General features: G+C 42.2%; 1 protein-coding gene across 1 annotated transcript in view; it reads left to right on the top strand.

Moving 5' to 3' along the window:
• The window catches only part of LOC117411149 (uncharacterized), a 28,740-nt gene that overhangs the window by 4,319 nt on the left and 7,598 nt on the right, over window positions 1-16,823 (top strand). The window contains exons 10-38 of the mRNA XM_034018351.3: window positions 87-347; window positions 563-823; window positions 1,552-1,815; window positions 1,979-2,239; window positions 2,651-2,908; window positions 3,134-3,391; window positions 3,970-4,230; window positions 4,371-4,631; window positions 5,301-5,561; window positions 5,689-5,952; window positions 6,058-6,318; window positions 6,730-6,990; window positions 7,866-8,126; window positions 8,259-8,519; window positions 8,673-8,933; window positions 9,033-9,293; window positions 9,596-9,856; window positions 10,044-10,304; window positions 10,826-11,083; window positions 11,605-11,865; window positions 11,988-12,248; window positions 12,490-12,750; window positions 13,104-13,364; window positions 13,715-13,975; window positions 14,360-14,620; window positions 14,891-15,151; window positions 15,330-15,590; window positions 16,036-16,296; window positions 16,554-16,814. Coding sequence (XP_033874242.3) covers window positions 87-347; window positions 563-823; window positions 1,552-1,815; window positions 1,979-2,239; window positions 2,651-2,908; window positions 3,134-3,391; window positions 3,970-4,230; window positions 4,371-4,631; window positions 5,301-5,561; window positions 5,689-5,952; window positions 6,058-6,318; window positions 6,730-6,990; window positions 7,866-8,126; window positions 8,259-8,519; window positions 8,673-8,933; window positions 9,033-9,293; window positions 9,596-9,856; window positions 10,044-10,304; window positions 10,826-11,083; window positions 11,605-11,865; window positions 11,988-12,248; window positions 12,490-12,750; window positions 13,104-13,364; window positions 13,715-13,975; window positions 14,360-14,620; window positions 14,891-15,151; window positions 15,330-15,590; window positions 16,036-16,296; window positions 16,554-16,814 — 7,566 coding nt within the window. The remainder of the gene's footprint in view (window positions 1-86; window positions 348-562; window positions 824-1,551; window positions 1,816-1,978; window positions 2,240-2,650; window positions 2,909-3,133; window positions 3,392-3,969; window positions 4,231-4,370; window positions 4,632-5,300; window positions 5,562-5,688; window positions 5,953-6,057; window positions 6,319-6,729; window positions 6,991-7,865; window positions 8,127-8,258; window positions 8,520-8,672; window positions 8,934-9,032; window positions 9,294-9,595; window positions 9,857-10,043; window positions 10,305-10,825; window positions 11,084-11,604; window positions 11,866-11,987; window positions 12,249-12,489; window positions 12,751-13,103; window positions 13,365-13,714; window positions 13,976-14,359; window positions 14,621-14,890; window positions 15,152-15,329; window positions 15,591-16,035; window positions 16,297-16,553; window positions 16,815-16,823) is intronic.

Raw genomic sequence — 16,823 nt, 5'->3', positions numbered from 1 at the left:
CCTAGGCAGCAGCCCTCTGAATTGAAACATGCATATGCAGATTGTCTTCAAGTTTGCCTTGGTTCATTATTTTGTCTTGATTTCAGCACCATGTGCCCCCACTATAACTAAGGGAAGAGTTGACTGTGAAAGTAATACTGCTTCAGTGTTGTGGGTGCAGAGAAACACAGCTGTGTCCTACACTTTGACTGCCAGAGGAGCGAATGGGCACCAGCTATCATGCAGCGGTACCAATACTACCTGCAACCTCAACGGTATGCAATGTGGACAGACTTACACTGCGTATGCCACAGCCCAGGGGGGCCAGTGTGAAAGTGCAATGAGTACAGGTTACAACATTGATGCAGGTATGTTTACAAGAGTGGGTTCTCCCTATTATTTACATTGTAAATCCACATGCAAGCAGTGGATTACTTACTAAATGCTTGTTTCAATATGTGTGCATATTGGACTATAGAACATAGAAAATACAGAAATAAAAGTTCTTAGTGCTCTTAGTGCTGTATAAATAAAGTTGCTGGATTCTGAAAGTATATCTGATCAAATGTCTTTTTTTTACAAGTGCCCTGTGCACCTACACATGTGGAGGCACACCTGGACTGTGGCGCTCACACTGCCTCTGTCTCGTGGGCTCACAGTAAGGGAGCAGTGTCCTACACAGCCACTGCAAAAGCAAGCAGTGGACGCCCTTTCTCCTGCAATTCAACAGGCACCACCTGTAACATCACATCTTTACTCTGTGGACAGAAATACACAGTCACTGTCACGGGACTGGACAATAATTGTAACAGTGTCAGAAGCAACGCCACTGAAATAGAAACAGGTAAAATTCAAAATGTTCTAAATATATAGAAAGGTTTGTCCCTGAGATAAAGTTCAAAGAGTCTTTTTTTTAATACCACAAGTACTAGGGCTCCCGAGTGGCACATCCAGTAAAGGCACTCCGCGCGGAGTGCAGGATGTGCCCTATAGCCTGGAGATCGCAGGTTCGAATCTAGGCTATGTCACAGCCGACCGTGACTGGGAGTTCCTAGGGGGAGACGCACAATTGGCTGAGCGCTGCCCGGGTCGGGAGGGCTTAGGTCGGCAGGGTAATCCACGGCTCACCGCGCATCAGCGACCCCTGTGGCCGATAGGGCACCTGTGGTTCTGCAGTGGAGCCGCTAGATCTGTGTTGTCCTCCGGCACTATAGGTCTGGTGGCATCGCTGTGGATCTGCAGTGCGAAAAATGACGGCTTGGCAGGAGCACGTTTCGGAGGACGCGTGTTCCAGCCGCCGTTTCCTGAGTCGGCGGGAGGGTTGCGAGCGGTGAGCCGAGGATACAAATAATAATTGGGCATGCTAAATTGGGGAGAAAACTGGGGTAAAAAAAATTGGCGATGACTAAATTGAAAAAAAAAAAAAACCACAAGTACTAGACAATGCCACAATGTGCCCTGTAGAAATTATATTCAATATGTTGTCATCATCTGGAAATAATAGGATACAGGGCATACACGTCATATTACATCAATATTGATTTGAATGATTCATTCTTCTTCTATGTTTAGCCCCCTGCCCCCCTCAGAATGTAAATGCCAACCTGGACTGTGCCAGCAACAATGCTTCCGTGTCCTGGCGTGCTAGCCAAGGTGCAATGTCCTACAGGGTGACCGCAGTGAGGGAGGACGGAAAAACTGAAGCAGCCTGCAGCACCCAGAGCAACAACTGTGATGTCTCGAACCTGCAGTGTGGACTGAAGTATGACATCACAGTGACTCCGCTGGGGCAGAAGTGCACCGGGTTCCAGAGTGCTGCTTTCCAACTCGCATCAAGTACTTTTACACTTTGTTCATCATATTATAACGTTTGTCTAGCAAGCTGGCAATCAAGATTAGCGCATTAGCTCAGTATTGGTGCGCTAATAGGAACTTCATTCTATTTGCATTTGTTACAGAACTACCATCCTAATTTTATGTTGATTAAAATGTTTTTTAGGGCCATGTCCTCCAGCTAACGTTTCAACCACACTGGACTGTAGAACTAACATTGGATCGGTATCCTGGAAGCATGAATTGGGAGCAGAACTCTTTATTGCAACAGCAACTGAGAAGGATGGGCACACGCACACTTGCAACACAAGTCACTCAACATGTCACTTTACAGACTTGCACTGTGGGAATACATACACTGTAACTGTGGTAGCAGTGTTGGGAGACTGCAATAGTTCAGGCAGCATTGGTCATGAAATTAAAACAGGTAATATCCATTGTGAAGTGTACCATTAACTTATACTTATAAAGGGTCATGTGGTGTTATAGACTGGCATATCAGTTGCTGTGTATGATTCCTACCAGGAGTTTATCTTTTATGAGAAACCGTTCTGGGTGTAACCAAGAGGTTTGATCATACAGTATGTTGCTAGTGAGTACTAAAGTACTGGAAGATCTGAAGAGATATTCCAAAGGTATACTATTGCCACTTACTACTGTATCTCAGCTTGCATTATTATATGAATACATAATGAATTTTAGAATTTGGCATATACTAACTTTGTTGTAGTTCAGACAGAGATACCACAAAGGGTGATCTTCAGCCTTCGTACATCACCATCAGTCACTACTAAAATACTCTCACCTCAATAATGATGGTTTCTTGGGATTCTTACAGCCCCATGCACCCCGAAGAATGTGGTTGGGTACCTGTTCTGTGATGCAAACATCATCTCAGTAACCTGGGATCAAAGCAAAGGTGCAAAATCCTACATTTTGACAGAAGGACAGGACGGTCACACCTCCAACTACACCACATTCGACACCTCCTATCACATCACACGCTTGCCGTGTGGACGGGATTACACTTTCAGGATCACTGCACTGGACGAGGTCTGCAGCAGTCACATGAGTGCCACCCTGTCACAGGAAACAGGTATGTCTTCTCCTTTAATCGATAAAACACAGTTGAGAATGGTGCTTATCACTGAACGTCCTCTAAAACCGCCTCATCTGAGGGGTTATAAACTTTAAAAGAAAATAATGTTTATTGAATTGATGTTGATGTATTTCATTGCTTTTGTAGTTTACAGCATGTGTATTCGTTGTTGCAAATGTTTCCAGTGTTGGTTGATGTTTTCAATGTTTTCTATGCCTGCAGTACCTTGCCCTCCTCAAAAAATAGAAGCACAGGTGGACTGTGGGAGTAATTTGGGAACTGTTACTTGGGAACAGGGTGAGGAAGCACTGTCCTACACAGCAATTGCCAAAGGACACCACGGACATAGTACTTCATGCAGCACAAATCAGACAAGCTGTGGTGTGAAATTAGACTGTGGTCTGATGTACACAATAACTGTCGTGTCAGCAGGAAAAACCTGCAACAGCTCTATAGATTCTTCACTTCAGATTGAATCAGGTAAGTTCCTTGTATTTGTTTTTCATGCTACTCCTTTCTCTATTAAATAGTGAACTAAGATACTGAATAGTTACAATAATGATGCATTCAGATCAATATTACACTGTACACGCGGTGCTATCGTTATACTGCAACAGCAAATAGTCAACAGGAAGACCAATTGCTCAGAGCAACAAAACAAGCTCTTAAAATACAGTATTAGAATGTGATGCTCAAGGAAGTTTAGAAACTAGGTCAGGAGTAATTAATCAAGCATTGCACAGGGTGGTGTGTTTCCCTCAGCAATAGCAGGCCAGATTCATTTCAGAGCATCCTTTGGCAAGAATTGAGATACCCTGCTGTTTGCTGAGCCTGGTTTATTAAAGCTACAAACCTGCTGGTGCAGTGTGAAAAACATGAGCAATCACGGCAGACACCTTTATTATGAACCTCATTTATGAATATAGAAAGCCATTGAGATTACAAATCTCATTTTTTCAAGGGAGACCTGGTCTTGTGTCACTGCTTACAAGATCTTGATTTTTTTTATTCCAGCACTGGCCACTTATCATATGATATTCTTTGTTTTATTTCTGCAGCACCCTGTCTTCCACAAAATGTTGATGCCAAGCTAGACTGTGATGCAAACATTTTATCAGTGAACTGGAACAAAAGTGTGGGAGCTGAATCTTACACTGCGATGGCGATAGGAAGCAATGGCTTCACCCCGTCATGTAACACCACCAATACAGCTTGTACCATTACTAACCTGGAGTGCGGACAGATTTACAGCATCGCTGTGACCAGTTCAACTGTCAACTGCAGCATTTTCAAAGGGTCCGATTATAAAATCCAATCAGGTATAAATATCATATTGCTGTTATACCTATAAAAACGGATTCTGCAACAGAGCAGTTCAAAACCATGAGTAACTTGCTATTAAAATAATATAGTAATATAGTAGAAGCAATGTGTGATTCTCACTGTTTTCTATCCTCAGCCCCTTGCACCCCGGAGAATCCAATTGTTAACCTCAACTGCGCTACCAACATAGCCTCTGTATCATGGGACCAGAGCACAGCAGCTCAGTTATACAGTGTGAAAGCTTTAGCAGGAAATGGAGAGACAGCATCTTGCAACACCAGTGACACAACCTGTCACTTTACTGGCCTCAACTGCGGTCAGAAGTACACTGTAAACGTGCTTGGGATGACTGGTACATGTAAGAGTTTGACCAGCTCAGATTTGGACCTTTATACAGGTAGGTTGCAGTTACAAATTCAATTTAAAGAGAAACTTCTGGATTATGCTTTCTGATTTTACCACTCGAGTTGTGAACATTAATGTAACGTCAACCAAAAAGCTGTAGCATGTAGCAAGACATTAGGGGGGTCTCAGTCACCCCTTTACTAAGTGGGTCTGAATCACAGTTTGCATCTAAAATGCATAATAAACACAATGGGAATTTGACCTCTATATATTTGAACAGTATTCAAAAGACATACTTAGTAGGAATTTCGAAATAAAAGTGGTGTGGTAGATACGCCTTTTTGCTCCAACCAGAAACCATTTTGTAACTGACTCTCATCTGGAACTGCTGAGCTGCATGTTTCTGTTAAATACACACACTTCAGAAGAAGAAGGCTGATATCTTCTTCAGGTTCTGTTTCCATAATAATCAACACAAATCTTACCTTCAACTACAAATGTGACCCAGTTTTTCTGTACTGTAATTAGAAGCAAATTGGTAGTCTTTTAATATCTACATTTAGTCTATGAGATTAGAAACAGGCATGCATTATTTAAAATGTAATATATATATATATATATATATATATATATATATATATATATATATATATATATATATATATATGTATTGTGGTGTTCAGCAATAAAATGTTTATTTCCTTGACTTATTTTCTTATAGCACCATGTGCCCCAAGAAACGTTGAAGCTCGAATTGACTGTGGCTCCAGCATTGCAGTGGTATCATGGGACCAGGCTGAAGGTGCAACCTCATACACTGCCACTGCAGAGGGATATCAGGGGCACCAGGTATCATGCACTACCAGAGATACCACCTGTTCCATGATGGAAATGCAGTGTGGTCAGAAGTACTCGATTATAGTAGTGGCATCCGATGACAACTGCAATAGTCAGGAAAGCATACCTATTAGAGTAAACACAGGTAAGCACTATACTGCTATAGGGTATTAAAAGTGCATTAGTGCTGGTGAATATTGTATGTCAATATAAATGCAAGTATCTCAGCTTTCTGTATTATCTGAATTGCTGATATCTGTGATTATTTAAAGGTCCATGTAACCCAACGAATCTGAGAGCCTCTTTAGACTGTGATACAAACACTGTATCAGTCTCCTGGAACGGGGCTAATGGTACACAAGCCTACATCGCAACAGCAGAATCGTTTGCCATCGGTCACGTAGCATCATGTAACACAACGGACACAACCTGTGACATCAGTGCGTTAGTCTGTGGGCTGATATACACTGTAAAAGTGCTTGGGCTGGGGAGCAGATGTAACAGTTCACAGGGCTCGTGGATAAGGATTAACACAGGTAACCTAAATCTCAGCAGCATGGTTATTTCTGTTACCTTATACAAAAATGTGTGTCACATACAGCAAGCAGCCTCGTTTTACTTTCTGTTCTTTGTATCTGCAGCCCCGTGCAAGCCACCGCAGGTGGAGGTACACTCCGAGTGTGCTTCTGACAAGGCAGCAGTCTCCTGGGAGAGGTCCGATGGGGCAGACTTGTACATGGCCGTTGCAGAGTGGGAGAATAGAGAAATGCTTTCCTGCCACACCAGTGCAACAGCCTGTGAGATCTCTAGCCTGCAGTGTGGCCGGGAGTACAATGTGTCAGTCACTGCACTGCATGGAGACTGCATCGGAGGCCAGAGCACTGTCTACACCATCCAAACAGGTAATGTACTACAATACTGTACAAAGTGATGTAAGCAGTCCTGTCAATACTATACATAAACAACGGTATCTCACTGGTATTGATACAAAAGCTTATTTTACTCAAGTCCACACTCATCGTACATGTGTGTGCTACAGCAGTTCATAGTGTGTCTAATTATCAACCAATGGAAAATTGCAGTCCTTACAGACCAAGTCTATATTCAATTACATTTTGTGCCTGATGGGCCCCTATTGTCTCCCACATTGTTGCTGTTGACTGCCTGGTTGTCCATCACAGAACAAAACCAAAAAGTTGTGTGATCACACTTCACAAGTGATGGTCTATAACGATGGTGGAATAGCTTGGTCTACACAGTCACGTTTAATGCAGCGGTATCTCATTTGAATGCTTTTGTCTCCTTGTTTGCAGCGCCCTGTGTTCCCTATTACATAGAAGCTCACCTGGAGTGTGAAAATGACACTGCCTCTATATCCTGGGAGAGCAGTGAAGGAGCCACCTCATACACAGCAATAGCACAAAGTAGCGACGGGCATATACATCCATGTAACACCTCTGATACAAGCTGCACGTTGCCTAGTTTGAAGTGTGGACACACATACAATATAACAGTTACAGCGTTTGACGGCACCTGCAACAGCTCCCCAAGCATTTCACTGGAAATGAAGACAGGTAAAGCGAATCATTAAATCTGGGTGGCTGCTATTATATCCTAACATGAATGCCTAGCATTGACCATGAGGAAATGGAACAGCTTACAGATCCCAGTGGATTCTCTCCGCTCCACAGTTTCAGAGTGTTTCCAGATACATTGATTTTGTAACATATCATTAGAAGTCATCATTCACAGGGTGCTGAGTAGAGAAGCTTTTTTGTTGAGGAAATATATAAAATTAGAAGTCATGAAGAGGAAGTCAGTCTTTGTTTGTGGCTCTCTTAGACCCTCATTTTGTTGTATGGTAATAACAGTGTACTGTACAGTACAGGCGATGGTAAATATTTGTAAAGTTCAAAGCATTCTTATTCATTATTAACAGAAAAGCCCAGAAGCAAACCCTCAGCATACATTTCTGTGGAGAATTGGGCTACAGTTGACTAATTAAGGCCAAGGCCCTACTTTAAAAGCACTGTCATGGTGTGTTGAGATGTTTTTAAGAACATGCCAATATGTGGAGCAGGGCAGCAGTGTGGAGTAGTGGTTAGGGCTCTGGACTCTTGACCGGAGGGTTGTGGGTTCAATCCCTGGTAGGGGACACTGCTGCTGTACCCTTGAGCAAGGTACTTTACCTAGATTGCTCCAGTAAAATAAACCCAGCTGTATAAATGGGTAACTGTATGTAAAAATAACGTGATATCTTGTAACAATTGCGTCTGCTAAGAAATTAATAATAATTAAGTCTTACATTTAATTTTTTCAATTAAATGTAATACTTGTTAGGGTTTTTAAAAAATGCACTTGCTCCTGTATCTATTGCACATATACCACTTCAATGGTAGATTAAATTGCTCTGTCAAGTTCTCCCCATTGTTGTCTGTTCTGTCGATAGCTCCATGTCCGCCAGCAGAGGTGATCACTCGTCTCGACTGTGTGACGAATATCGCCTCCATCTCATGGAACCGCAGCAACCATGCTGAGGCTTACCTAGCCAAAGCAGAGGAGAATGGTGGACATCTATCTTTCTGTAACTCATCTGAAACCTCATGTAACATCACTGATCTCCAATGTGGAAAAGAGTATACTGTTACTGTTAAAGCTGCAAATAATGATTGCAGTGGTGCTGAAAGTTCTGAGTACAAAATGCAGACAGGTAAGAATGAAGTCGTGGAATTTCTTATTTTTGTGTGATCTGTCTGTCTCAAAAAGATTCATGTTAAATTGCAGTACTCCTAAAGTAACGTATAAAGCTTCAGGAAGTGACCTTCTTGTGTAACCTCCACAGCCCCGTGCGTTCCTCCACTTGCTGAGGTCCAGGTGGACTGCCTAGGAGACATTGCTTGGGTCACATGGGGCCAGGCTGATGGAGCAGAGAGGTATATCGCCACAGCAGAGGACACATTTGGAGATAAATTCCAATGCCAGTCAAACGACACCAGTTGTGAAATCAGTGGTCTGAAATGTGGACAGCAATACACATTCACAGTGAAGGCTCTAGATGAGAGATGTTACAGTGGACACAGTGCCACTTTAAAGTTTGAAACAGGTAAAGACATGCATGCATGCAATATATTACAACTTCTATGACCAGCAAGAAGCTGGAACATACAAAAGCAGATGAAAATGATACTGAGAGAATTTATAACCTGTTATAAAGGTCAAGCTAATGTAACGGAATTCGATGTCTGTTGTTCTGTAGCACCGTGCACTCCACAGGATGTGAACTCTGTGTTGCACTGTAGCAACAACATTGTGGTGGTGTCTTGGGGTCACAGTGATGGAGCAGTGAATTATACAGCAACAGTGGAAGGAGCAGATGGGAACACCACGTGCTGTACCACCAGTGAAACTACTTGTGAGATCTCTGACTTGCAGTGTGGCGAGATATACGTCGTGACTGTTATATCTGAGGGCCTCAGTTGTAACAGTACTCAGAGTGCAGAGTCTGTCTTTAAAACAGGTATGAAGGACAAACACTGAAACTTTTGTATAGTGTAATATATACCTTCTTTGTAGACTTTATTTTAACTTTTAACTAATGGTTTTCTGTACTTTGCAGTCCCTTGTACTCCACAAAACATAGATGCCAGCCTGGACTGTGGAAGCAACATTGCTATAGTGAGGTGGGACTCCAGTAATGGGGCTCAGAGCTATGCAGTGCAAGCTACGGGAGAGGATGGGCACACGACAGCCTGCTGGTCATCTGACACAAGCTGCAACCTTCTTGATCTACACTGTGGACAGACCTACTCCTTCAGTGTCACAGCGCAGGATATTATGTGCACAAGTAAAACAAGTCCAGTGTCTGAGATCATAACAGGTACTGGCAGTGTTTAAAAGCAATATTACAAGACACAGTGGGGGTGATCAAAGATTCCTCTAAATAAGACCATTCTTGATTTGAAGGGTTGCTGTTGTTTTTTGATATCAGTGGAAATGTACGGCAAATAGATTTTATGTTTGCTTTTTTTTATCGTTCTTCTTGAACATAAAGTAGATACATTCTTCATGCTGGTAATGCATTATAAAAGTTCACATTTTGCATGGTCCTATTCCAGTTTACCAATATCCTGCCCTGTTTTCAGGCTATTAATGTTTAACTTTTTAAAATGTAATTTCCAGTTCCATGCACCCCAGAGAGCATAGAAACTGAACTGGACTGTGGAACGAATGTTGTATCAGTTTCATGGAATCAGAGCGCTGGGGCAAAATCCTACATGGTGACTGCAGAAGGAAGTCATGGCCACAAAGTGCTCTGCAACACAACAGACACACAGTGTGACTTGACAGGCCTCAACTGCGGCCAGAATTACCACATGACATTAGCAGCATCTGACTATGTGTGCACCAGCCCCCAAAGCTCTGTTATTGAAACCAAAACAGGTGAGATTAAGTGAGCATCTCTGCTGAACGACACATCTTAACTGCATTGATTTCTAATCTGATCAGTTTTTTTTTGTTGTTGGTGGGGTTAATGGTATTTCATTCCCATTGTCGTAATGCATAGTACATTCATGTATAACATATGTCACACTTATATTGGTTTTATTTCTTTCTGCTTTGGTTGCAGTGCCTTGTATGCCCGAGGACATTGAGGCCTTTATAGACTGCTTCTCTGGCACTGCCACGGTATCCTGGTACTTCAGCACAGGGGCAGACTCTTACATAGCTACAGCGCACGCGAGCAACGGGCACATGGCCTCCTGCAACACCAGCCACACAAACTGCATCATCTCAGACCTTTTGTGTGGGCAGCTGTACTACATAAATGTACTTGCTCTTGATCAAACCTGTAACAGTTCAGGAATACTAACAAATTACTTGAAAACAGGTTAGTCAAAAGAAACCTGTACTTGCCCAATACTTGCTAGAACTGCTACTTCCTGACATGTGTCTTTTGCGTAATTATGCAGTGATTGGATGGTAGATACATACTAGTGCCTTCAATATTGTGGAGTAGTGGTTAGGGCTCTGGACTTGACTGGAGGGTTGTGGGTTCAATCCCAGGTGGGGGGACACTGCTAATGTACCCTTGAGCAAGGTACTTTACCTAGATTGCTCCAGTAAAAACCGAACTGTATAAATGGATAATTGTATGTAAAAATAATGTGTTATCTTGTAACAATTGTAAGTCGCCCTGGATAAGGGCGTCTGCTAAGAAATAAAAATAATAATAATATACAAATATTTAGTATAATAAAAAAATAAAAAAGTACCCACAAATGGTACAATTATACAAGTTTTCAAATGATACAGAACTTACAGAACATGTTGAGTTCTCACAATATTTAAAAATGTATAAAATGTTCCTGAAAATTTTGAAACCCTTTTCCTGCCCTGGATGTCTTGCAGAACCATGCATCCCTGACCATGTCCAGGCAGAGTACTCCACATCAGTAGCCCTGGTGAGCTGGGACCCAAGTGATGGAGCCGACTCCTACACTGTAACAGCGCAGAGCAGCCAAGGAGAGCTGTCCAGTTGCAACACCACAGGCACTAGCTGCACTGTCACAGATCTGCACTGCGGCCTGGACTACAACATCTCTATCACATCCTGCAACGACGTCTGCAACAATACAGCCATTTCTGCTGTCATAGAGCTTGAAACTGGTAAGCCTTCCCGGTGTGCTTTCCTTCCCTGCACCGACAGAATGGCAAATAATTCACGTAAAAGATAAGCACATGCTTCAATAGAAAGAAAGAAAACAAATACAATTTTCCATTCAACCCTCCCTCTTATTCAATCTGTAGGAAACCACATTCCAAGCCATCACAACTGCTACTCTAAAATTATCTTGCAGAGGTTCCAGGCCTGAGCCATATGGTCTCCTTAGATTAGTCTTTGTAGACTAGACCTGCATTACAGTTTGACTAGTACAACACTAGCTTGATACCCACACAAAGAATAGTACATGATCTCCATTAAGACACCATAGTGTTACCCACAAACACAAACTCTTATTTGGGATTTTGCAGTCTTGTAGCCAGTGTTTTAGTTTTACTTCCTTGTTTCCTCTATGTTTTGGTTATCAGAGGCCTACAGAAGGTTGAAGTATTTAAGACTGTGGAATTATGCTTTTTTCTGTTATATAATGGTGCATTCTAACACATATTTCTCTATGTCTCCCCAGAGCCCTGTGTTCCACAGTTTGTGACCACCAGCATTGACTGTGAGACAGGCATTGTCTCTGTTTCATGGGAAGAGAGCAGTGGTGCTGAGTCCTATCTTGTGACAGTAGATGAAGGGAATGCACCGAGAAATGCATGTCTAACCATTGATACGACCTGTGAAATTAGTGACCTCCTGTGCGGACATGAGTATACTGCTAGTGTCACAGCTTTTAATGATGAAAGCAAAAGCTTACATAGCGCCAGTGTCCTTATGTCAACAGGTATGTTACCTAACTGTGAATTATTACTGGGTATTGTGAATGGTGTGTGATCCAAAGCTGCTTCAGTTGTCCAGATCACATATGAATCTGATCACATACTTATAACTGCTTTTCCAATACAGCTCCATGTATTCCGGATTACATCGATGCAGTGATGGACTGTGACAATAATACAGCTTGGGTGTCTTGGGAGCTAAGCGATGGTGTAGAGTCCTACATTGTACATGCAGAAGGAACTGACGGACACGTTACCTTGTGCAACACAACAGACACAGCTTGCAACCTCACCGCCTTGCACTGTGGACAGGTTTATAACCTGAGCCTGGCTGTCCTCAGTGAGCAATGCCACATCATACATTCAACAGCAGTTTCTATTACAACTAGTAAGTGTAACATTTGACTGTCATCATGAGATACAAATACCTTTGGCCATTTCATGTTTTATACTAGGGGAAAGCAACGGCATATCAATATTTCAACACATATGCTACACTAAGAGAAGCGGGGGTGACAAAATGGGAAATTTCAGTTGGTTAAAATTTTTCTTTGTTTTAAAGGTGTCCTTAAGAAAAATGTTTTCTTGCAAATCTTGCTTGGTATAAGTGAACGCATTTCTTTTTGTAGTGCCCTGTGCCCCTGACCATGTTAACGCAGAATTGGATTGTGACAGTGACTCTGTCCTGGTGTCCTGGAAGCAGAGTGAAGGAATAGATGCCTACATCGCAACAGCTACAACACACACCGGATACAATGCAGAGTGCAACTCCACCGGCTTAGCCTGTAACATCAATGGCTTACAGTGTGGACAGAGCTACTACATCAGAGTCACAGCACTCAATGACGGGTGTAGCAGTGAAACAAGTTCCTCTGTGGAAGTCCAAACAGGTACTTTCTATGTTTCAGGTTTTTTCTGCTTATAATTTATAGTTTTTTTGGTTCAATAATGTTTTTCAACAGTGTCTTAATTCAGATATTTTTTTTTATAGAGCATCGCACTTTCGAAACTTTAAATCTTTCATAATAACGCTTAAAAGCAGAGGAGTAATTTTCTACTTATTTTGTATGTAGAAAGTAACAGCTTTCTTTGTAAAGAAGTAATAAATAAAGAAGTAAATGACTAGAAAAGATTCCTGAATTTCAAACTGTATTAAATAGTGCTTGAAATAATAAAAAGACTACAGGTGGACTCAGACTCCTTGTCTAATATATAGTCTTCCTGGTTTTGTGTCTATCCACAGCTCCATGTAGACCAGAGAGTTTGGAAGCCCACGTTGCCTGTGACAGCGAGATTGTGTCAGTGGTCTGGGAGGAAAGCAGCGGTGCTTCGTCCTACATTGTAACAGCAGTAGGAGGTCTTGGGCACGTAACAGACTTTAACACAAATGACACGGCCTTCATATTCCTTGATCTGTATTGTGGACAGACATACAACATCACTGTAGTTGCACAAGATGAGAGGTGTAACAGCTTAGCCAGCACTACTGTTGAAATCCAAACCGGTAAGATAAACTTCCTGTGAGTATATTAAAATGACACACTGTAGAGTCAAATATTTCTTCTGATATGTGCATTATGCTTTTTATAGTGTTGTACAGTGTTAATATAAATTCAATGTTGAACTAAAAGATGATAAAGAGGGCAGTAAGAATTTCAATGAAGCTAAAGGTAGGGAAATGGATTTTAATGAAAACCTCAATTACAAATTTCATGTCACAAAACTAGATATAAACAATTCAGAAGGTTAATTAAGTTGTTTCTTATTGATGACATTCAGGTGTTTGTGTATTTATCTGGGAATGCCCAGCCACTGTACGTATTCTGAAGTTTAGGTTTTGTCTCCTTTGTTCAGTCCCATGCATTCCCCAGGATGTGGCAGCTAACCCTGGGTGTGAGGTCAGCAGTGGCTTGGTAACCTGGACAGAAAGTGACGGTGCAGTTTCCTACACTGCAGTAGCCCGGGGAATAGACGGGCACATTCATGTGTGTAACACCACGAACACGGCCTGTGACTGGACTGACCTTCACTGCGGGGAGGTGTACACGGTTTATGTGATTGCAGAGGACGACAACTGTAACAGCTCTGTGAGCAACACTACGACAATATACACAGGTACTGTACCATTACTGCTGGTGTCAGAAAAGCAGGGGTCTAATTGTATGGCTGGGGATCTGACAGAGGGGGTCTCTCTGGCCCAACAGAGGGCGTTTCTCAAATCAGCTGGAAGTGCTACAGTGGCCCTTACTGTCCAAACCCTAACCCTTACTGTCCTTTGTCCTCCAGGGGCCGGTGGCTCTCCTCTGTTGTTGATTTCCTTGGTTTAAAGAGCCATTTGGCTTGATGATGGCTTGATGATCAAAGGACATCTACTAACCTTCAATTCCCCTGATCTGTTGTAGGGAGTTGTTGATGGAAAAAAAACAGGGGTAAACTAATAGGTCTCTTAGGAAAAGTATTTTTTCAATAGTTTTTTTATTATTATTATTGTGATTGCAGCACCTTGCATTCCACAAAACCTTGTTTCCAACATACACTGTTTCTACAACACAACATCGGTGACCTGGGATGGAAGCAAGGGTGCAGAATTATACCTCGTCACTGCAGAGGGGAGAGATGGGCACACTGCACAGTGTAACACCAACGATACCCACTGTGACTTCGACCAACTTCACTGTGGACATGTTTATACCATCACTGCCTTTGCTCTGAGTAGTGGATGCAGGAGTCCAATGAGCACGCCAATTGAAATCAAAACAGGTAGCGTAATTTGTTTTGGAATTTTGTGAAGGAATTTTATTTATAACACAGAAACCAAAACTAGATGAGTCATTTCACTAGCATTATATCCACTGGAGGTTGCCAATGCCAGGGATTACAAACCCATCAGTATTTATGTTATGATATGACTGAATCTTTTGCAAAGTCTAATTTTTCATTTCTTAATTTCTGCACAGCTCTATGATACAGTATGTTTCATCTTTCTGTCTAAACATTCCCTATTGTCTTCCCTATTCCCTATTGTATCAGGTCCATGCATTCCTGGTGCTGTTACCGCACTTCCGCGCTGCTTGCCAGACAGTGTAGAGGTTTTCTGGAGAGCAAGCGATGGGGCACAGCTTTACACTGCCACGGCTGAAACAGCAGATGGTGTGAGGCAGTCCTGTAGTTCTGCACAAAGCTCATGTCTCATTAGTGATCTGCAGTGTGGGGAGCTCTACTTTGTACAAGTAATAGCCTCTGACGATCAGTGCAATTCTACTGAGAGTTTTTACATTACACACCAAACAGGTAATTTTATATATCTTACATTAACAGCTAGCTTTCATTTGTGATGTTTTAACTTCTATATAGATATGCTATATCAATCAATGTAATAATGCAATCATAAAAATAGTGTTTGTCAGAGAGAGCACTGTGACTGCTGTAAGTTTATATCTTGTATCTTAAACAAGGCTCTCTTTTCCAGCTCCGTGCACCCCACAGAATGTCACAGTTGAGCTGGACTGTGAAGAGAACGGTGCGTTAGTGTCCTGGGACCACAGTGACGGTGCAGTGAGTTACACAGTGAGGGCAGACAGCAGCAGCAGCACCCTGTCCTCCTGCTCTGCCCACGACACACAGTGCTACCTCACTGACCTCACCTGTGGCCTCCAGTACACTGTGCATGTGGTGGCTATAAATGACAGTTGCTCAAGTCAACCAAGTGCACCAACCAACATTCAAGCAGGTACTGTAGCTCAGTCGAACTACAAAAATGATAGACTATGCACGCTTCTCAGAACCCCTGTCATTTGTTTCTGCTATGGTACATCATTATTGAGGTTCAAACGTCTGGATGACAGTATGGTTTGATATTTACAGCTATTGAATCTTGCACGTAATTACTCCCCCCGTCAATTAACCGTATTTAAAACTGCCTTCAGCATGGTAGACAAAGTGAACAATGAGAATCAAATCAAATGACAAAATGGTATTTTTCCTGTATCCTTTTCTTCACCTTGTTTTTCTTCTCCCTTTCTCCACATCTCAATTCCGGATTCTCTTATTTCTACAATACTCTAACATGCCCTTGAGTAAGCATGTTACCCATTGCAGACAATTTCATTCTAAAGGAAACAGATACAAGCACCTTTTTTTAAACCTTGTTTCTTTTTCCCCCTTAACAAACGTAGCTCCGTGCACCCCCCAGATCACTGGTGCCTGTCTGGATTGTTTTACCAATACGGTATTGATGCAGTGGACTTACAGTGAAGGAGCAACAAAATATATAGCAACAGCAGAATCCAAGGACAAGGACACTGCATTGTGCAATAGTACCCACACAAGCTGCGAGATTCTTGATTTGGAGTGTGGACAGCTCTACAGTGTGACAGTGGTTGCACTCAATGACCGTTGCAACAGCTCACAAAGCATCAGCCAGGATATTGAGTCAGGTAAAGCTACCAGTGTTATCTGTTTAATGAGTGTTCACTATGTTCACATTAGAACCCATTTCATTCTCTCCAGACCAGGCCCTCTATTGTATTTGATATTATTCACTAACCTTTTCTATAACCTTTTTATTTTATAAGTCAGTCATTTTACTATTGTTGCTCTTGCTAATTGCTAATGACAAGGTTATTTGTACTCTTGCATGGATAGTTTCCTGCATACTGTCTTCAGATACTAACTTTACTGGTGTCAATCCCAGTGCCTTGTGTCCCTCAGAGTGTAGATGCCGAGCTAGACTGTACCAGTAACACTGCCTTGGTGTTATGGGAACCAAGCAGTGGAGCCGAGTCCTACATTGTAAACGCTGTAAGTACAGATGGACATATTGCATCCTGCAACACTTCGGGAACCATCTGCCAAGTCACAGACCTAATGTGTGGAAATACATATAACATCAGCGTCACGGCAATAAACCAGCAATGCAACGTCTCACACAGCACACAGGCTGAAATACAGTCAGGTAAGCTCC

The sequence above is a fragment of the Acipenser ruthenus genome, chromosome 10 (genome assembly GCF_902713425.1).
Source record: "Acipenser ruthenus chromosome 10, fAciRut3.2 maternal haplotype, whole genome shotgun sequence".
Classification (NCBI taxonomy): domain Eukaryota; kingdom Metazoa; phylum Chordata; class Actinopteri; order Acipenseriformes; family Acipenseridae; genus Acipenser; species Acipenser ruthenus.
Note: the sequence above shows the minus strand (reverse complement) of the source record. Positions and strands in the feature narration are given on the sequence as shown.